The following is a 22942-nucleotide window of genomic DNA, read 5'->3' on the forward strand; positions in this document are numbered from 1 at the left end:
TCAAGTCCCACTCCAGAGGTCTGATTACAAACTGTAAGCTGTCTTTTCAATGGGCGAGGTGGGCTGCACTGTCGGAGATGTTACCCGAAGTTAAACATAGGACCCATCTTCTTCCCTCAACTGGAATGAAATAAAGTCCCGGGTGGTATTCAAAGAAGGTTAGAGGAGTGCCCCTTGCTGTCCTGGGCAACAGAAATGCCTCAAACACGATCACTAAAACTATATTTAGCTCATTGCTGTTTGTCGGAACCTCACTGTGTATGAATTGGATGTTGGTTTTGTAACTACACTTCAAACCAGCTTCGACAATTGATTTTAAGGGGGTCTGTCTGGGGTTTTTGGGTGTTGAGAAAGGTACTAAATAAATGCAAGCCTTTCATTCTCTTTAACCACGTTTTTTATTGAGGGGAGGGGGGCTTAAAACAGTTATTTCATCATAAATGTCATAATCTGTAACCCCTCAAATTCCACAGACCTGCAGACTTGACATGGTGTGAAATCCCAGCCATTTGATGAAGATTCCCCTAGTTTTCCTGCTGCAAACTCAAGTGATTCCTTCAAGGAACAGCGATCATTCCTGTGCCTCGCCATCATCACGGTTTTTACACACGTTTGACCGACGTTATTCCCATCACTCGCCCCCCCCCCCCCCCCCCCCAACACCACCCCAGACAAAGATATGATGATAGTTTCAGATGTCGAGGCAACAGCTTCGGGTTATTGCAAGGCGGGAGCTCAATTATTATTGTCTTTCGTTCGCGGTTCGTCATTGCTCATCCGATTGGGGGCGAATACAAACCAGGCAAGCGTGGCATTGCAAGTTGTGAGATAAACACTGAGCAAGCAGCCACTGTATGAGGACAGACCTCGGCCACCCACCCTTAGCAACTAGATTGTTAGAATGCAGCTAACCTCCCCCCACCCCCCATACCCTGGCTGATCAGTTTCACAGGTCGCATTTTTCAACAACTTCCAGTTTTGGGTTCAGAGACACTTTAGTCAACTCAATAAAACAAGGTGCCTGCCCTGCTCAAAGCAGAGAGCGAGCTGAGCAGCCAGGCGAGTTCACAGATGCACAATGCAGCAGCAACATGCACTGCAGCACGGTCCAGCAACTGGCGGCTCCCAAAGCTTCGGATTTGGTTCCAGGGTATTCTTACAGTCCAGAATGATGCTTCTGCAGTTTGCTCCCCCCCCCCCCCCCCCGCCAATTGCGCAGCGCAGTACCCGGGGCTCCGGTGCAATCCTCCAGGACACCCTTGGCTCCAAAACTGCGGCTGCAGCAGATCAGGACTCGGTGTCCCTCTGAACAGGGTGCTGTTGGCCCAGCGCCGCTCTGACAGCGCCGCAAACATCTTCCGCGATTGAATAAAAAGGGAAGAATCCGAATTGACACTTTTGTGTGCACGTTTAGCTCTTCCAATCTTCCGCTCGGGGATTAGATGCAAATGTCAAATCGCAGCTCATTTCGCGTCTGGCTGGAGCCTCAGCAACGAAGCTGCTTTAATAGATGTTGATGTGAATGGGCAGGGAGTTGGTTTGCTGTGTGTGTGTCCCCTCTCCCCTCTCTCTCCCACTCTAGGCTGCTGTCTGTGTCAAATGGAGAGATTTCAGAGCTGGAGATGACGCAAGCCATCGTCCTCATCAAGCCCCCCCCCCCCCCCCCCCTCAAAAAAAAATAGGTGTTTCTGGGCGAAGATGGCCGCAACTTAACATCCAGCTAAGAGGTCTGTGGGGATTCAAAAGCTAGAGCCAGCCACATTGCCCGGAGCAAGAGGTTGAACTTTTCTCTCCCTCTCGATCTCTCTCTGTGGCGTATTTGCTGCTTTTTCTTTGATGAGATGCTCAGTGGGTTGGATGTGTGAAGCTGGGATGTGGTATGATCTGAATCTTGCAGAGAGTGGCAAGGAGCAGAGACAAGGACACGGGGAGCTGGTCGTCGTCAGGAACACGATGGTGTCGCCGAAAAGTAGGCTTTCCTCTGGAGAGTTGTGGAGAAGTCTGATGTGACAGCGCCTGCTCTTTTCTCTGTCTCCTCCCGCCCGACTGGATGGCAACAGTTGACCGTTTGCTGAGAGGGAGAGGCGGCTTCAACCTGAGCAAAGGTCCGGGGAAATAGCAGCCGAGGCGATACCCCGGTCAATGTATATTGGGGCAAAGGAGCAGCGCTTGTGGAATTGGCCGGAGCTGCACTCTCCCACAATATGACCAAGGGCGCTTGGATGTGTCGGCAACAGGATGACGGCTTCAAAATTTGGTATGTCCCCCGGCAGAGCGAGAAGCCCTGCACAGATTCAGAGCGGGCCCAGAAATGGCGACTGTCTTTAGCATCTCTCTTGTTTTTCACCGTCCTGCTCTCTGATCACTTGTGGCTGTCTGCAGAGGCAAATCTGACCAGGACCAGGGACCAGGAGCAAGGCACCATGGCAGACATGGGCAACGTGCTCACAGCAGCAAATCATTCACTTTTCCCCACGTTTGAGCAGCCCAGGGAAACCATCAGCAGTGACAAAGATACTATTTTTATAGAGAATACCACTAGCAGTCCGATCTGGCGACTGGAAACGTGCTCCCCACACTGTCTGTCCGAGCAGTGGTTTCTTGTTGAAGACGCTGAGTCTGTCTGTGAGAGTGTGCAGGGGGGACACAGCCATGGCCCCTCTCCCCTGTCCCTCAGCAATTTCCACCTGTCCTTTTGTGATTCTTACACCCTTTCCGAACTGTTCGCTGGGATGCCCACCCCAGAGGGCTCCAGCTGCCACCTGAGCCTGGTGCTGGATGGCGATGCCACGGTTTGCGTCCAGTGTGTTGAGACGTACCAGCGGTTGGATCAACACGCCCAAGAGAAATACGACGAGTTCCAGGTCTTGTTTCAGAAGTATTTGCAGTCCGGGGAATACTCGGTGAAAAGTTGCATGGAGGAATGCAAGGTAAGAGCGTTGGACTTTATTTCGTTGGCTGATTGGCGGCATTGCGGATGAGAGAGAGGGAGACTTGGAGGATCTTTGCTGTTGGCATGGCGACGGCTGGTTTGTTGTGCCAAGTGTGTGCACCGGGATTCCTCGGGAGCTGTTGTTTTTGGAACGGTTGCTGATGTGGCAGGGGCAAAAATATTTGACAAAACAACCCAAATCGTCCTTTCCCAAATCGCCCACTTGCCCTGGGCGGAGAGAGGCGCTGGTCATTTGTTTGCGCAGTTGTGAGGTGCGGACAAGTGTGTGCGTAGAAATGACAGTGGCACTGGCTGAAAATCTCGCCTTCCCCTTCAAGCCCTTGGTGGGAAGCGATCTGCGGGAGTGGGGCATGTGGACCAAAGTGCCCCTTAACCGAAGACTCGGTTAAATCTGACCGAGTTACCAGTACTGCTGTCGTATATTAGCCAAAGAAATGAACGAGTGTTTGCAGATCGCAATGTGCTTTGTAACTGCAAACCTAGAATATCTTCGAGGGATACCCAAGCTGCAACGCAGACACATTCTCAAAGTGAAGTTTGGTATCCCAAAGGACAGGATCAATATCAGTTGTCCAGGAATAATTGAACATGTTGCGCTGTTAACTCTATTAAGTTCCTTCATCTCCATTAGGCTACATGGTGTCAATTGTACAGTATCTGTGTATTTTCGAAATTCAAATGGGGGAGGGGGGCAGCGAATAACCATTTGACCTCTCTTCCTGTTGTGTTTACCTGTGCTTAATTAGGTGGCAACACAATGTGGGATGTTTTTAGAGCAGTAAGTATGATGGACTAAATCTAGTGTCGGCGCAGGAGCTTCTCCAGTCCCACTCGAATGCTAGAATTTCAATTAGGCTCATCGCTATTCCTTGCGCATCTTCACACGGAGCCCAGAGGGAATCCTCGGCGCTCGATTCCAGCTGGATTCACAACACCTTGAACCGTGAGCCGTCCCCAAACTTTCTCAGCGCTTCCGCTCAGGCTGGAGTATGCTGCATACCCTCTGACTTGCATTCAGCACTCACTCAACAGACACTTTGAGGTAAACAATGACAACATTAACATTGACTGGGGTATCAGGCTCCATCAACGAAAGTGTGTACATTCACACACAAACAAAAAAAAAACATTGAACCGGTTGCAAACAACAGAGGCGATTGATCAGAGACGATGGGGCTTAAAGGATGAGGGAAGGGAAGCGAGTCGTCGATAGGGATGGAGCAGGGACTGCGGTCAATGCCAGTGAGAGAGGGGAGCAATGGATAGGAGAGAAAATGCGGCGAACGGAAGTCACATTTCCGCACATTTGTGTACTGAAACAGAAAATGCAATTTAAATTCTGCGGCTGAGGTGGATCCACAGCGAATCAGCGTCAGTCGCTCTCCAAGGTGCTGAATCTGTGTGGCGAACGAGGGACTGCTGCTTTGACAATATTAAACAGCTTTGCGGTGAAGGGGCTGGATTGGACACGGTCAAACTACTTTCCAGACCATAATTAATTTTACTTGCGGTTTTGATTATTAATAATGTAGACATCAAATAGCAGCTTGAAGATACTCTGAACCTATTGCGCATTCCATACTTCCAACATTACTGAACGGTGAAAAACAGTCGCACTTTATGGTCACCTCGTTTTACTGCATATCCTACGGTCTTCAGTTTAATATTTGTTTTCAACAAACATTGGCAGAAAAACAACTGGGTCACTGAAAAATCATCATGGGGTCAGGCACCTAATTGAGATGACAATACAAACAAAACAACGGCCACTTCAGAACTTCGTTCATAGGCAATCATTAAAATATTGTCTAAAATAATAAATGTTCCAGTTGTGCAATTCTTTTCAGAATGCAAATAATTGCAAATGATACAAAGTTAAAGTCTTCTTAATTTACAGAATATGCATGAAAGATCCAATAATCTGTATTTTGTGCTGAAGTCATGTGTTGCCAGGTTGAATTCATGAAATCCTTAATCATTTACATACTATTTAAGAGTTTTATAAAAAGTGTGGGATTGGGCTGTCTGGTAATCTATTTGTTCTGTATCCTTTTTTGAAGAATGGCATCTTTACATCTTAATTTCATTGCAGAATTACTTTCCTGTAGTTAGAGCAAGAGATAGTGGCAATGGGGGAATGAGGTTAAAGAGTTTCTAGCAAAGTCCAGATAGAGCATTCTTCACTTTTCTACAAGGGGAGACATATTTAGTTGTTTGATTGTGTCAGAGTGGCTTTGGCATGCTTTACCTAGGATCAGTTTCAATGCTCTTTTCTGAATGCTTTTGAGCTTGTTCAAATGCTTCTTGCTCAATCTTGCATTCCAAACAGGTGCTGCAACTCAACAATGGGTCTTATGTAACTGCTGAACACAGTGAATCATTCAGTTTGAGATATGCTTGAAAAGACCTCTCTTGTGAAGTCTTCCATTTGCTCTCTTAAACAATTCATTCAAGCAATTGGTAATCTCATTTGAGATGCATTGAATAGAGATTCCTTATAATTTAGTGCACAATTGTTGCACCATCTCAGCACCATTAAATTTGATGAGGGCGAGATCAGGGGGGGTTCCCCCTCATGTGATTTGCTGTTGCGTACAGTAAAGAGAGCTCTTTATAGTTGGTCAAATCACAGCGGTATAACAAGGAAACTATATGATCCATTTGTATATTGTGTTTCTGAAATATACAACATCATGTTATTAAATAATAATGATAATAGGCAGCGGACAAAATGTACAATGTGATTTTATTCTTTATTTAATCTGGGGAAATGTATTTTCATCCTCATACAAGCAAAACCTAGACTTAATTTAGTGGCTTGGTTGTCCGAATAAGGAGCACCAGTCTTTAAATATGCCTTTCTAATAGTAAAACGATTATTATATGCCAGAAATATATGGAACTTAAATAAAAAACAGTCTATAGTTCATACCAGATTACCAGCTAAGGAAGTTTAAGACAATTGTAATTATTTTAACAAGAAAAATGAAAACTTCTGACTCCAAAATGCATTCCATAATCAAAGAAAAATATAAAAGCCTTTAAGATGTTGGGATTAGTTCATGGTTTGGAGGCTTGCTGAGGCCTTGCAGGCATCTTGGGGCCTCAGGCAGTGAAGTAACACATGTTCTCAGAGCAGGACATGGAGGAGGCAGGCTGGAAACAGCAGCAAGGCTGATAGTGAGCTTCGTTCAAGATTTATAGTTTAATTGATTGGAACAACATTCATTATAACAATTGCTTACCACCCATAAAATACAGTTCAGGAATTGATCAGCATTTCCTTTATCCACTATCTCTGATGTGACTCATCTCCGCATGTTTTCATGGTGATAAGTTCCTCTTTAGCATGAACATTAAGGTGTGACTCAGCAGTCATCTTTCGTAGCCCAGAGCCAATTTTATTTTTTTCCACTTTTGAACAAAACTTTTTAAAATTTACATAACTACACATTTTAACTACACTGGTTCAATATGTTGTTATGCATGCAACATTAAAAATATCAATTGACATGACAGTAACCACGTATCATTTATGGATTTTGGATTCATGGGCTGAATTTTAATTGTTTTTTAAAATTTTCCTTGTACAAATACTTAAGTTTGATTTCTGCCATTGTAATAAGTTCGCTGACTGTTTTTGTGGTAAAATAAATATTGTAGTCCTTTGTACCTATTTCTACATGGTTAAAACACTTCTAACTAGATATTGCACTTCATTTTATGGAAGTGAAGGCCAGATGATACTCAGTGCACTGAACTTGCATAGTCTGCAATCTCAGCTCACCCAGGAAGAATTACCAATTAATTGAGCATGGCTCAGACCCGGGTGCAATTCTAGCTTTGGATGACTGTGTGGAGTCTGCACGTTCTCCCCGTGTTTATGAGGGTTTCCTCCAGGTGCTCCGGTTTCCTCCCATAGTCCAAAGATATGCAGGTTTGATGGATTTGTCATGTTATATTGCCCCTTAGTGTCCAATGATGTGCAGGTTAGATGGGATTATGGGGATAAATTGGGGGAGTGGGCCTGGGTAGGGTGCTCTTTCAGAGGGTCGGTGCAGACCGAATGGGCTGAATGGTTCCACAAAGGAACATTCTAACATAACTGTATACTTTTGAAAGACAGAGGAACACTTCCGGTGGCGGCTATGGAGGAGTAAGTCACACATTTGGTGGCTCTCGATCCGGTCAGACTTTTGAACCTTTTTCCCTGACTTTTTTGTACTTTTGAGTGCTAGTTCGAATGGCATAAGCACTCAGGCACTGACTCCGGACACAGGTATATGGAATTAAGAAGCAGAAAGAATCGCAAACAGTTGAAGGAGTGGGCAAACAAGGGCAGTATAGAAGCTGCTGCTGAGGACAATATGGCTGACATCCGGACCCCGGTGCAGACAGCTCAGCCACCAACGGAGCATCAGTTGAAGGTCATCCAAGAGGGCTTTACTGCTTTGAAGCGGGACAGTATAGACGCGATTCAGAAGTCTATCGAGCGCCTTGGGCATAGGCTGGATGCCCAGGATCGTACGATCCAGAAGCTGGAAAAGGCGCTGGAGGAGCAGAAGGACCACCAAACGGTGGTGGAGGCGGAGGTGGAGAGGCTGAATGACCAGCAAAAAAGGCTCCTGGAAAAGGCGGAGAACCTGGAAAATAGGTCTCGCCAGCAGAATTTGAGAATCATTGGTCTCCCGGAGGGGGCTGAGGGAGAGGATGCCGCAGCGTATGTGGCAGGCATGTTCCAGAAGCTGTTGAGAGATGATGTCTTCCTGCGCCCGGTGGAGGTGGACAGGGCTCACAGGGCGCTGGCGAGGCAGCTGCGAGCAGGGCCCCACCCCCCACCCCTGAGCGATGGTGGTCCAGTTTCACAGGTTCCTGGACAAGGAGCAGGTGCTACTGTGGGCCAAGTGCATGCGGAGCTGCCATTGGAATAACAGTGTCTTGCGCATCTACCAGGACCTGAGCGTGGAGGTGGCCAGAAGAAGGCAGGCAACAGGCAAGTCAAAGAGATTCTGTTTAAGAAGCAGGTGAAGTTTGGCTTGCTGTATCCGCTGCGCCTGTGGGTCACACACGAGGGACGGCATCATTACTTTGAGGAGCCCGAGGATGCGATGGACTTCGCCTAGAGAGAAGGGTTGGTGCCGAACTGAGGACTTTTTGGATTTGGGTTAATAAGACACTGAATGAGGTTTACACATTTTTCTGGTGCTATGTGTTTTTCTTTTTCTCTTCCTGGTTTTTCTCTTTCCCTCCTGTACTTGAGTTTTTGTTGGGATAAAAGAGGGAGGTTAAGGTATGTGGTACTGGGGCATTTTTGTGTTCGGATCGGGGGGGAGGGGGGGGGGGGGGTTGGAAGTGCCTACTACTTATTCTGATTTATTTGATCTGCACTAGCGTTGGGGTTCTCTTTTTTTCTCATTTTGTTTCTTTTCAGTGCAATTGCTCGAGGATGGCTGGTTTGGGGCAGTGGTGTTGATGGATGGGGGGGGGGGGAAATGGGTCAGAGGGAACAATAGGTGGGAGACTTGTTGGCGCCGGAGTCGATAGTCACCAGGCTAGCTGGGTGAGCTGGTCTACGGAAGCCAGGTTGGGGGGGGGGGTTGTATTTAGTTAGTTTATGGCAGGGGTTAGGTTACAGGGTGTTGTTGCTCGGGGGGGGGGGGGGGAGAGGGGATAGTTGTTCTGCTGATGAGGGAGGGACTTAGGTGTGGGATCATGGAGGAGGTCGGAGGTGGGGGCTTCCAGGAGACGGGCCAGGGGAAGCGCGACACAGTGGCTTCGGGCGGCCCCAAGAAAGGGGACGGCTGATTGGCAGGTGGGGGGGGGGGTGGTCAGGGTGCCCCTCAACCAGGCTTATCACCTGGAACGTTAAAGGGTTAAACGGGCTGGTAAAGAGGGCGCCTGTGTTCGCGCATCTGAGGGCACTGAAAGCGGACGTGATAATGCTTCAGGAGACCCATCTGAATGTAGCTGACCAGGTCTGATTAAGGAAGGGCTGGATTAGCCAGGTGTTCCATTCGGGACTGGACACTAAAACCAGAGGGGTTGTGATTGTGGTCAACAAACGGGTGCAATTTGAGGCAGGCAGCACAATCTCGGATGGGGGAGGCAGATTTGTCATGGTGAGTGGCAAGCTTGAGGGGTTGAGGGTAGTCTTGGTCAATTTATATGCCCCAAATTGGGATGATGTGGAGTTTATCAAGAGACTGCTGGGGAAGATACCTGACCTGGACTCGCACAGGCTGATTATGGGAGGGGATTTTAACACAGTCCTTGACCTCGGCCTAGACCGGTCGTGTTCAAGAACAGGTAGGATGCAGGCAATGGCGAAAGAACTGAGGGGGCTCATGGAGCAAATGGGGGGGGGGGGTTGATCCATGGAGGGCTAGTCGGCCGACGGGGAGTGAGTTTTTGTTCTATTCACATGTCCATAAGGTGTATTCCCGAATTGATTTTTTCATCATGAGCAGGGACTTGTTAGCGGGAGTGACTGACATAGAATATTCGGCGATCGCTATTTCGGACCATGTCCCGCACTGGGTTGATCTGCAGGTCGTTAAGGAAAGCTTTCAGCGCCCACAATGGAGGTTAGATGTTGGTCTGTTGGTGGACGAGGCAGTGTGTGAGAGGGTGAGGAAATGTATGCAAAACTATCTGCAGGTCAATGACACAGGGTAGGTCTCAGCGGCGGTGCTCTGGGAAGCGCTGAAGGCAGTGGTGAGAAGGGAGCTGATTTTGATCAGAGCACATAGGGAGAGGACGGACAGGGCAGAAATGGACCGACTGGTAAGGGAGATCTTACAGGCAGACAGGAGATATGCAGAGACCCCGAGGGCAGAGCTATTAAGGAAATGACAAAGGCTACAGACTTGGGTATGGGGTGTTGTCCACAGGTAAGGCTGTGGAGCAGTTTAGGAAGCGAGGGGTGCGATTTACGAGCACGGGGAGAAAGCCAGTAGAATGCTGGCACAGCAACTGAGGAAGAGGGAAGCGGCCAGGGAAATAGGGAAGGTAGTCGACGGGGGGTGGGGCGAAACTTGGTAGGGGATCTGGCGGGGCTGAACAAGGTTTTCAGGGATTTCTATAGCAAGCTTTACACCTCGGAACCCACCCACCCTGGGTGGGAGGGGATGAGACGATTTCTGGATGAACTGACCTTTCCAAAAGTGGGCAGGGGATTGGTAGACGGGTTGGAGGCCCTGATCGGGATTGATGAAATATTGGTGGGCTTGAGGGCCATGCAATCGGGTAAAGCCCCGGGGCCGGATGGGTATCCGGTGGAGTTTTACAAAAAGTTCTCTGAGAAGATAGGCGCAAGGAGGATGGGAGTTCCTCACACGGGGGGGGTCAAGGAGAGAGCAGGAGAAGCCGGGGTCAGTTGAAGTCAGCTGACTTTCGGAAGCAATATGGGGGGAGTAACCATGCTAGATGGGGATCTAGCGGGGGGGGGGGGACAACTGGGTTGCTGCTGCGGAGATCAAAGGGGAGCTGGTAAGAGAAAAGGTGGTCGAGGCGGGAATGCGCTGCCTGAGGGACGGGTGGGTGCGCGGAACCGGGACGTGGGACTGGCCAAGAGAGGGTGATGGCTAGTCGACAGGGGAGGGGGGCGGGTAGCCACCCAGTCCGGCTGATCATGTGGAACGTGAGAGGCCTAAATGGGCCGATTAAGAGGGCCCGAGTGTTCGCGCACTTAAAGGGGCTGAAGGCAGTTGTGGCCATGCTTCAAGAGACGCATCTGAAGGTGGCGGACCAGGTTAGGTTAAGGAAAGGATGGGTGGGACAGGTGTTCCACTCGGGGCTGGACGCAAAGAATAGAGGGGTGGCCATATTGGTGGGGAAACGGGTGTCGTTCGAGGCTAGGAACATTGTAGCGGACAGTGGGGGCAGATATGTGATGGTGAGTGGCAGACTGCCGTGAATGGTGGACGTGCTGGTCAACGTATATGCCCCGAACTGGGATGATGCGGGATTTATGAAGCGGATGCTGGGACGCATCCCGGACCTGGAGGTAGGAAACCTGGTAATGGGGGGGGAACTTCAACACCGTGCTAGACCCAGGGTTAGATAGATCTAGATCCAGGACCGGGAGAAGGCCGGCAGCGGCCAAGGTGCTTAGGGGGGTTATGGACCAAATGGGGGGAGTAGATCCGTGTAGATTTGCTAGGCCACTGGCCAAAGAGTTCTCCTTTTTCTCCCACGTCCATAAGGTATACTCCCGGATAGATTTCTTTGTTTTGGGAAGGTCACTGATTTCGAGGGTGGAAGGAACGGAGTACTCGGCCATAGCTGTTTCAGACCATGCTCCACATTGGGTGGATCTGGAACTAGGAGAGGAGAGGGAGCAGCGTCCACTCTGGCGACTGGATGTGGGATTATTGGCGGATGAGGGAGTCTGCGGAAGAGTGCGGGGTATATCGACAGGTACCTGGAGGCCAACGATGATGGGGAGGTCCGAGTGGGGGTAGTATGGGAAGCGCTGAACGCGGTGGTCAGGGGGGAGTTGATCTCCATCAGGGCTCACAAGGGGAAAGCAGAGGGCAAAGAAAGGGAAAGATTACTGGGGGAGATTGTGAGTGTGGATAAAAAATATGCGGAGGCCCCGGACGAAGGACTATACAGGGAGAGGCGACGACTCCAGACGGAGTTCGACCTGCTGACCACAGGGAGGGCAGAGGCACAGTGGAGGAAGGCACAGGGGATGAGATATGAATATGGGGAAAAGGGCGAGTCGCCTGTTGGCCCACCAGCTTCGAAAGAGGACAGCGGTGACGGAAATAGGGGGAGTTAGGGATTAAACGGGAACCACGGTGCGGAGAGCAGGGAAGGTAAATGAGGTGTTCAAGATCTTTTACGAGAGGTTATATAGGTCCCAACCCCCGGAGGGAAAAGAGGGGATGCAGCAGTTTCTGGACCAACTAAGGTTCCCGAGGGTGGAGGAGCAGGAGGTGGTAGGCCTGGGGGCACCAATTGGGGTGGACGAGGTGACCAAAGGGCTGGGGAACATGCAGGCAGGGAAGGCCCCGGGACCTGACGGGTTCCCGGTGGAATTTTATAGGAAATATGTGGACTTGTTGGCCCCGCTGCTGGTAAGAACCTTTAACGAGGTCAGAGAAGGTGGGACCCTACCCCCGACAATGTCGGAGGCGACGATATCACTAATCCTGAAGCGAGATAAAGACCCGCTGCAATGCGGGTCTTATAGGCCTATCTCATTCCTAAATGTGGACGCCAAGTTGCTGGCAAAAGTGCTGACAATGAGGTTAGAGGATTGTGTCCCGGGGGTGGTGCACGAAGATCAGACAGGGTTCGTAAAGCGGAGACAATTGAATGTCAACGTGCGACGGCTATTGGGGGTGATAATGATGTCCCCAGCAGAGGGGGAGGTAGAGATAGTGGCGGCAATGGATGCAGAGAAGTTCATTTGATAGGGTAGAGTGGGAGTATCTATGGGAGGTGCTGAGGAGGTTCGGGGAGGGGTTTGTCAGCTGGGTTAACCTCCTCTATGGGGCCCCAATGGCAAGTGTAGTCACAAATCGGCAAAGGTCGGAGTATTTTCGACTACATAGGGGAATAAGACAGGGATGCCCGCTGTCCCTATTACTGTTCGCGCTGGCAATTGAACCACTGGCCATAGCGCTGAGAGACTCCAGGAAATGGAGAGGGGTGGTTAGAGGGGGAGAGGAACACCGAGTGTCACTCTACGCGGATGACCTACTGCTGCATGTGCATCCAGTGGGGGGGGTGACAGTGGTCATGCAGATATTGAGGGAGTTTGGAGATTTCTCGGGATATAGGCTTAACATGGGAAAGAGTGAGTTTTTCGTGATACACCCTGGGGACCAGAGTAGAGGGATAGATGGCCTGCCGCTAAGGTGAGTGGAAAGAAACTTCCAATACCTGGGGATTCAGATAGCCAGGAGCTGGGATACCTTACACAGACTCAATCTGACTCGGCTGGTGGAACAAATGGAAGAGGATTTCAAAAGGTGAGATATGCAGCCGCTGTCACTGGCGGGCAGAGTGCAGGCGATTAAGATGATGGTCCTCCCGAGGTTCCTATTTGTGTTCCAATGTCTCCCTACATTGATCACTAAGGCCTTTTTCAAAAAAATAGATAGGAGCATCATGAGCTTTGTGTGGGCAGGGAAGGCCCCGAGGGTAAGGAGGGGGTTCCTGCAACGTAGCAGAGACAGAGGGGGACTGGCGTTGCCGAATTTGGGTGACTACTACTGGGCCGCCAACGTGGCGATGATCCGTAAGTGGATGATAGAGGGAGAGGGGGCGGCGTGGAAAAGGCTGGAGATGGCGTCCTGCAAAGGAACGAGCTTAAAAGCGCTGGTGACGAAACCACTACCGCTCTCCCCGAAAAAGTTTACCACAAACCCAGTGGTGGCGGCAACATTAAGTATCTGGGGGCAATGGAGGCGACAGAGGGGTGTGTTGGGAGCCTCGGTGTGGTCCCCGATCAGGAACAACCATAGGTTTGCCCCAGGGAGGTTGGACAGAGGGTTCCAGAGCTGGCACCGGGCAGGAATTAGGAGAGTGGGAGACTTATTTATAGATGGGACGTTTGCGAGCTTGGGAGCGCTAGAGGAAAAGTACGAGCTGCCCCTGGGGAATATCTTTAGGTACATGCAGGTGCGAGCGTTCACGAGACAACAGGTGAGGGAATTTCCGCTGCTCCCGACACAAGGGATCCAGGACAGGGTGCTTTCGGGGGGGGGGGGGGGGGGGTGCGGGGAGGGCAAAGTGTCCGAAATATACCCGGATATGAGAGAAGAGGGGGAGGAGCTGGTAGAAGAATTGAAGGGAAAATGGGAAGAAGAGCTTGGGGAGGAGATTGAGGAGAGTTTGTGGGCTGATGCCCTAAGTAGGGTAAATTCCTCTTCCTCGTGTGCCAGGCTTAGCCTGGTCCAATTTAAGGTGCTACATAGAGCACACATAACGGGAGCGAGGTTGAGCAGGTTCTTCGGAGTGGAGGACAAATGCGGGAGGTGCGGGGGAAGCCCGGCGAACCACACACATATGTTTTGGTCGTGTCCGGCACTGGAGGGGTATTGGAGGGGAGTGACGGGAGTGATCTCGAAGGTGGTGAAGGTCCGGGTCAAGCCAAGCTGGGGGTTAGCTACATTTGGGGTAGCGGATGAGCCGGGAGTGCAGGAGGCGAAAGAGGCCGATATTGTGTCCTTTGCGTCCCTAGTAGCCCGGTGTAGGATTTTACTCATGTGGAAGGAAGCGAAACCCCCCGGCGTGGAGGCCTGGATAAACGATATGGCGGGGTTCATAAAACTGGAGCGGATGAAGTTTGCGCTGAGAGGATCGGCTCAAGGGTTCACCAGACGGTGGCAACCGTTCCTCGACTATCTAGCGGAACGTTAGGGGGAAAATAGATAGCCAGCAGCAGCAGCCCGGGGGGGGGGGGGGGGGGGGGTAAATTGTTTGTGTTCTAGATGGGGTGAGGGGGGGGGGGGTGGGGAGCACTATTTCGTGTTATTTTGTTAGTTCACTATTTTATTTTAACAATGTTATCTATCAGTTATCATGTTACCATTTTTGTTGATTTGTAAGGGGGAAAAATTGTGTTCGAAAACTTTAATAAAAATATATATATTTTTTAAAGTTCTCCGAGATAGTGGGGCCGCTGCTGGCTAGAGTTTTTAACGAGGCAAGAGACAGAGGGGTGTTACCCCCGACGATGTCACAGGCCACCATCTCCCTGATACTGAAATGGGACAAAGACCCGGAGGCATATGGGTCCTCTAGGTCGTTCTCTCTGCTCAACGTAGATGCTAAAATTCTGGCCAAGCTCTTGGCAGCTGGGATTGAGGATTGTGTGCCAGACATCATTATGGGAGATCAAACCGGGTTCGTCACTGACAGGAAGCTGGTGGCCAACCTAAGAAGGCTGTTGAATGTGATTATGATGCCCCTGGAGAGTAAGGAGGTAGAGGTAGTTGTGGCAATGGATGCCGAGAAGGCTTTCGACCGGGTCGAGTGGGACGATCTATGGGAGGTGCTGGGACGATTTGGGTTCGGGGAGGGCTTTATCGACTGGGTCAGACTGTTGTACCAGGCTCCGGAGGCGAGTGTGAGGACGAACAGGACAACATCTGACTATTTCAGACTGTACCGTGGGACAAGGCAGGGGTGTCCCCGCTCCCCACTGCTGTTTATGTTAGCAATAGAGCCGCAGGCGATTGCCCTAAGAACTTCTAGGGGCTGGTACGGGGGGGTGGGGGGGGGGGGTGGGGGGGGGGGGGGGGAATGGGGGTGGAACACAGAGTTTCATTGTACGCCGACGACCTGTTCTTATACATCACGGATCCAGTGGATGGGATGGATGAAATCAAGGGAATCCTGAAGGAATTCGGCCGGTTCTCGGGGTACAAACTGAACATGGCAAAGAGTGAGTTGTTTGTAGTCCAGGCGAGGGGCCAGGAGGGTAAGTTGCGGGGGCTGCCATTCAGGTTAGTAGGGGACAGTTGAACTTGTCTCGGTTGGTGGAGCAAATGAGGGCTGAGTTCCGGAGGTGGGATGCGCTCCCATTGACACTAGCCGGAGAGTGCAGACGGTTAAAATGACGATCCTCCCGAGATTCCTGTTCGTTTTCCAGTGTCTTCCCATTTTCATTCCGCGATCTTTTTTCAAGAAGGTTAATAAAATTATTATGGGATTTGTGTGGGCAGGAAAGTCCCCGCGGGTGAAGAGGGTGAACCGAGGGGAAGGGGGGCTGGCGCTGCCAAACTTCAGTAATTACTACTGGGCAGCCACCATAGCTATGATAAGGAAGTGGATGGTGGGTGTGGGGTCGGTTTGGGAGCGGATGGAGGCCGCTTCGTGCAGGGGGACCAGTTTGGCAGCCTTGGTTACGGCACCCCTGCCGCTCCCGCTGGCACGGTACACCTCCAGCCCCATAATGGTGACGACTTTGCAGATCTGGGGCCACGTGCGGGGAGTGGGAGCATGGGTTTGGTCCCCAATTGTGACAATCACCGATTTGCCCCAGGGAATATGGACGGTGGGTTCTGAGCATGGCGGAGGGCAGGGATTGAGAGGATGGGGGATTTGTTCTTGGAAGGGAGCTTCCCAAGCATGAGGGTGTTAGAGGAGAAATTCGGGCTAGCGAGAGGGAATGAGTTCAGGTACTTGCAGGTGCGGGACTTTCTATGCAGACAGATTCCATCCTTCCCACGCCTGCCACTCAGGGGGATCCAGGACAGGGTAGTGTCCAGTGGATGGGTGGGGGAGGGGAGGGTCTCAGATATATATAAAGAACTTATGGGAGCGGAGGAGTCACAGACTGAGGAGTTGAAGCTTAAGTGGGAGGAGGAGCTTGGAGGTGAGATAGAAGAGGGCTTATGGGCGGAGGCGTTGAGCAGGGTAAATGCAACCGCAACATGCGCTAGGCTCAGCCTGATTCAATTCAAGGTCGTCCACCGGGCCCACATGACAGTGGCCCGGATGAGTAAATTTTTCGGATTGGAAGACAGGTGCGCCAGATGTTCGGGAGGGCCGGCGAACCATGTCCACATGTTTTGGATATGTTCAAAACTCAGGAGGTACTGGCAGGGGTTCGCGGATGTTATGTCCCGGGTACTGAAAACAGGGGTGGTGATGAGTCCAGAGGTGGCTATTTTTGGAGTTTCGAGGGACCCGGGAGTCCACGGGGAGAGAGAGGCTGACGTTTTGGCCTTTGATTCCCTGGTAGCCCGGCGACAAATTCTGCTGGCATGGAGGGACTCAAAACCTCCAAAGTCGGAGGCCAGGCTATCAGATATGGAGAGCTTTCTTGGTCTGGATAAGATTAAGTTCGCTTTGAGAGGGTTAATGTATGGGTTCGCCTGGAGGTGGCAACCATTTATCAACTTCTTCGCGGAAAATTAATCGTCAGTGGAGGGGGGGGGGGCGGCGGTTGGGATGGGGGGGATGGGGGGAGGGTGCGGGGGTTAGGGTAGTGTAGGTTCGGGAGGTAGTTCGGCTGGTCGTTGTGGGAGGGGAGCTGGTTCTCTTGCACTATAATGACTGTTTTTTGCACGCTGCTTTATATTATTGTTGCTTATTGTGCCAAAATGTCTTAATAAAATTGTTTATCAAGAAAAATAAAGAGACAAGAACACATGACAAGGTTAAATAACTTTTTAAGCACCCTCTACACATGCAAAACCATTGCACCCTCTACACATGGAGAACCATTGCACCCTCTACACATGCAGAACCATTGTCATATGCAAATAATTCATGTTGCAGAGCATAACATTTAGAAAACCAAGAATAAAAATTGAAAGGGCAGCTGTAAGAACTTAAAAGGCAGCCTATGATGATCTTCTTTATCTCTTCACACTTCTCAGCCATGGGAGCCTTTGTTTCTTTGACAGATCTGGAATCACATGTAGGGTGGACTAGGTAAGGATGGCAGATTTTCTTCCAGAAGGATATTAGTGAACCAAACGGTTTCCTTTGCTACTATGTATTAACAATTTAACTTTTCCCGCACCCAAACAAAATTCCACTTTCTTTTGTCATCACCATCATTACTTCCACCATTCAATCACTTCTGCCCTCCACACCAACACAGATCTCTCCTTTTTCTTCTTTCTCTGCCCCTTTTCCCCTGCCTCTGAACTTGCTTATGAACTACTAATCTAACTTCTTCAGTTATCTTGAGCAATCATTCAGTTAAAATGTTAACTTTCTTTCTCTCTTCGCAGATGCTGCTTGACCTGCTTCCAACATTTTCTGTTATATTTCACATTTCCAGCCTCCTAAGTATTTTGTTGTAATGATTATTTTTCTGCATTGGGATTCAAGATAATATTGGGATTCAAGATAATATGAGAGGCATGGTTTAGCACTGGGCTAAATAGCTGGCTTTTAAAGCAGACCAAGGCAGGCCAGCAGTGTGGGTTCAATTCCCGTACCAGCCTCCCTGAACAGGCACCGGAATGTGGCGACTCGGGGCTTTTCACAGTAACTTCATTTGAAGCCTACTTGTGACAATAAGCGATTTTCATTTCATTTCATATTCAGGATACATCTGCAGAAAGAAACATTCTTAGCAACATAAATACATGATAAAACGTTAAGGACTGAATTTTCAACCATGCAGCCTAGCTAAACTGGCAAGGCAATGGTCATCAGAATCTGAAGCTTAGTAGCTACAGCAGCCCTGAAATTAGGTGGTAGGGTCACTTACTTTACAAATTGGAGGACCATGTTTGCAATTTTAATCTGAACCTTTCAGATGATTTATCAGTTGTTTGCCTGGGCGAATAAGATCCTGAAGTTCCCCATTATTTTTGAGGCCCGGAGGACTAATCTTGGTCATTGCTCCTCTGAATATCTAGAGATTGCCTCGCGCCCACTGCCTGTCAATGGATCTGTATTCTTCTTATTGGAAACATTTTTGATTGCCACAAATCCTGGTGGCCTAAAGCTGGCAGGCAGGCCAAAAGTATACAGTCGACTCTCCTGATGCAAGTGTGCCCAAGCCTTTAAAGTGGACCATGCCTCCCATCGGAACCATTCACCAAACATTTCAGTAGCCAGCTCCCTAAACTGTGCTCAGAAGGAAAATTCGCTCCCAAACCTTTGTGCTGAATTGTGAAAATTCATGCTTTCCAAGTTATTTCCTTTATCGGAATATTATTGACGAGCTATATAATTTGTTAATTTTTAGAAACGGAATTGTCAAGTGCCATAGAACATAAACATAGAACATACAGTGCAGAAGGAGGCCATCAAGTCTTCACTGATCCACTTAACCCCTCACCTCCATCCTATCCCCGTAACCCAATAACCCTTCCTTACATTTTTTGGTCACGAAGGGCAATTTATCATGGCCAATCTACCTAACCTGCACGTCTTTGGACTGTGGGAGGAAACCGGAGCACCCAAAGATAACCCACGCAGACACGGGGAGGATGTGCAGACTCCGCACAGACAGTGACCCAGGAGGAAATCAAACCTGGGACCCTGGCGCTGTGAAGCCACAGTGCTAATCAGTCGTGCTACCGCACCTGGAAGGTACTTTATAACCTTCACCTTAGTACTAACTGACAGTACTGTTGACCTGTGACTTCTTGTATTTGATGGAAACAAGAATTCAGTAGGCACTCAAAAGTTTGTTCAATGTTATTGCTATGACTTGGTTCGCCTTGACCACCATAAACATAATCAATTATGAAAAACACATTTGGAATTAAATTGAACATGGAGTTGTCCATTAACAATAATCTTTACCAGTGTCACAAGTAGACTTAGATTAACACTGCAATGAAGTTACTGTGAACATTCGCTAGTCGCCACACTCCGGTTTCTGTTCCGGTATACAGAGGGAAAATTCAGAATATCTAATTCACCGAACAAACACTTCTTTTAGGACTTATGGGAGGAAGCCGGAGCACCCAGAGGAAACCTACGCAGACACAGGGAGAAAATGCAGACTCTGCACAGACAGTGACCCAAGTGGGAATTGACCCTGGGACCCTGGCACTGTGAAGCAACAGTGCTAACCACTGTGCTACCGTGCCGCCCATTATACGCCCTGCCTGGAATTAAATTATATTGACATCAATAGAGCTGGATATTGAGGGTGTCCCATAGTCAGTAGTTCTGTTTTGTGCCAATTTCATCCCACTTATCTGCTTGTGATATTTTTGCCAGTGAATTGCTTTGGGCAGGTTACATATATGTGCTTCCATCTTGAGTAAATGTGAACTTTCTATGGTCATTAAGCATGATGATTGCTGCAGAAGTATGATGGTACCTTCATCCTGCCTTCAAGGACCATATCAGACAATGAAAATGTATGTTGTGAAAGTCAAAATCATAATGTTACACAAATACAGTTTTGCAGGTACAAAAATAGCAGTGGATTACCTCTAAGCAGTTAGATTCCAGTAGTGATTAACATTTTAATGTAATTCAAGAGGGCAATAGGTGATTATTTGAATAGAAACACTGTGCAGAGTTGGGGAACAGGCAGAAGATTGGCACCAAGTCACATGCTCATTCAGAGAGCCAGTGCAGACACACAGGGCGAATGGCCTCCATATTCGCAGTAACAATTCTGTCAATTGCTGTTATGGACAGGTGAGAATTGGCGGGTTACTTCTCCCTTTTTGCAATATTTGCATCTTCTTGTCATAGAGTGTTTTTCCTTCATGCCCAGTTGGTGGAATTTCATTCTGCAGTCACTAAGTCTGTGGGGTCATTGTGTATTATGGACATTTAGATAATAGTAGCTATTAAGTCTGCAGGAGAAATCTGTTGCATTTTTAATATTTTCTCAAAGGAATGCCACTTACATTTTCATGTCCTGACTAGACAGGCAGGCTATTTCAGGCTTGTGGAGTTTCATGTATATTTGCACACAAGGAAGTCACCTGATCCTCTTGACCCCATCTTCTTCCAATGCAGATTGTCTAATCTCTTCCCCACACTGGTTTTTAAAATGGTAAAATGTAAATTTTTCCATAAACTTGCAGGCATGACTATCTGGAAACTTCTGCTGTCGGTTATGTTGGGACTGCAAAACATAAGTGGCGTATTCTTGATTGCTCCATTGGTAACTTTATTTTTCATCTCAATTTTGGATACTTTTGGGTAGCTCACATGAAAAGAAAATATTTTCTATGTTTTCCTAGTATGTTAATTGAAACATCAATCGCAGATTTTTTTTAAAAATGATATTGTTTTACTAACTCCCACAATTTCTTATCCTGCAGCTCTTAAAACCCCCAAAGGTTTTGTGTATAACTATTTGTTGACAAGGCTAAAATGCACCAAATTAGTGAAACCCTATCTCGTCACAGAGGTACTGCAACTATAAAATATCATCCTTGGTACAGCCCCCGGTTAAATTATTCTATTTTGATGACCTCTCTTAAAAGAGAGCAGAAAACCGGTACTCATTGATCGGAGAAATTTAAGCACCAAAATTCATCATACAAGTCATTATGAAATATGATAAAATGGATCTTATATGATTTTATTTTAAATACATATACTGAATTACTGATTCGCCACTGGCATCTCATTTTTTTTAATCCACCCGGTAAGGAAACCCATTATTTTTTTATGAGTTCTACAAGTTGTGCAGTCTTCATTCCTCATGAGATTACAATCATATCCCTGTCTCCCACTGAGCTGCACAACAGGTGTTTTCATATTGCAAAATATCACACTCCAATCTGATGGAAATTAGCTGATACAGTAAAATGAACTGCTCTTCTCTCCTTGGCTATCTATACATATTTATACTCTGCCTTTTTCAAAACAATATACACAGCTGACATCCTGAAATTAAAAGCTGCTTCTTTTCCTGCTGTACTGGGAGTACATTCTCCAACATGTTCGAAATGAACTACCCATACTCGTGTTAGAACTTGTTCAAGATTGAAGTAATGTTAGGGATGTGGCAATGCAATGAGCTTAATACTCCTGTGAATTTTCAGAAAAAAGTACTGTGTTGTATCTGAAGAGCGGAGGTTCATATGCTTGTAATATTCTCCAGTCAAGGAAAATGTCTCAAATTATTTTAAAATTCTCTCCACACTGGCCGTCTGATGAGAATATTAATTGGGAATTTTGCAATGCTCCTTATAGCTGATGAGGAAATTCTTCACTACTATCCTCAAGGTTTCACAGGTTATTAGACTAATCCCATTTGATATTACCCAGGCACACAGCAAGGAATACAATGTGAAGTGCGGCAGACAAGATCTGAGTAATACTGCAGGTTTCAGCTTGGATTTTGGCTCCCAGGAGAGAGCTCTGTGTAAACGTGCTTACATGCCAATACATAGCCTCCCTGGTGTCCATTTATTACTTTTAGGAAAAATCAGGCAGCAAGATTATTTTGTTCTTATGAAAAAGGCTCAATATTCGGTGGCACAGTGGTTCGCATGGCAGCCTCCGGCGCTGAGAACCCAGGTTCGAATCCCAGCCCTGGGTCACTGTCCGTGTGGAGTTTACACGTTCTCCCCGTGTCTGCATGTGTTTCACCCCCACAACCCAAAGATGTGCAAGGTAGGTGGATTGGCCACGCTAAATTGCCCCTTAATTGGAAAAAATAATTGGGTACTGGAAATTTTTTTTAAAAGGCTCAATATTACATATATAAAGCAACCACGATATTCAACCTGAGCACTTTTTAAAATGGCCTTAGTTCAGCTGCTGGATGGGAATTCTATACCTCTAAGTAGTCAGATTAGGGGCCCAGCCATGGCTCAGTTGGTCACACTCTCACCTCTGAATCAGAAGGTTATGGGTTCAAGTCCCATTTTAGAGACTTGAACACAGAATCTAGGCTGACATTCCAATGCAGTACTGAGGGAGAGCTGCACTTTTAGATGGAGCATGAAACCAAGACCCCAACTGTGTTCTCAGATGGATGTACATGATCCCAGGTCACTATTTGAAGAAGAATGGGCACTCCTGGACAATATTTATCTCTCGGATTATCTAATCATTACCTCATTGTTATTTGTAGGACTAGCTGTAAACAATTTAGCTGATGTGTTTTCCTACATTATAACAGTAACAACAATTTAAATGCACTTTATTGGCCATCCAAGCACTTTGGAAGTCACAATAGGCACTATATAAATGAAAATTCCTTTCTTCTTTCTTGATACTTGGTTTGTAGTATTACTGTTGCACACTTACTGGAAACCACTTTACATTATTGCAAAATGCCAATATTTATTGCAGTCTCAATGAGCACATCCAATCGGTGATCACGTTGTTTTTGTGACAAATATAGCATTTGATCTTCGGCATAATAACATTAACAAATGCAGTGAATGCACTGTTAAAGGCGTGAGCATTTTTCTCAATCAATGGTTAAATTATTTAGTCTGCAAATCATCAATGAACGATTATGAAATTTAGTCTGTAGTTAAATATGGAATCAGTAAGGTTTGCTGTATAATTGTTGTGAGATGGTTGCTTGAGTATGAATTACAGATGCATCCAATTAAAATAATTATA

At 47.9% G+C, this 22942-nt stretch overlaps 1 protein-coding gene across 1 annotated transcript; it reads left to right on the top strand.

Moving 5' to 3' along the window:
• The first annotated feature begins 1692 nt into the window (after positions 1–1692).
• Positions 1693–2981, top strand: LOC140391304 (NALCN channel auxiliary factor 1-like). Its single transcript, XM_072475898.1, has one exon. The coding sequence runs from the start codon at positions 2205–2207 to the stop codon at positions 2979–2981; it is 777 nt and encodes a 258-aa protein (XP_072331999.1). The 5' UTR covers positions 1693–2204.
• Positions 2982–22942: the final 19961 nt, after the last annotated feature.

The sequence above is a fragment of the Scyliorhinus torazame genome, chromosome 15 (genome assembly GCF_047496885.1).
Source record: "Scyliorhinus torazame isolate Kashiwa2021f chromosome 15, sScyTor2.1, whole genome shotgun sequence".
Lineage (NCBI taxonomy): Eukaryota > Metazoa > Chordata > Chondrichthyes > Carcharhiniformes > Scyliorhinidae > Scyliorhinus > Scyliorhinus torazame.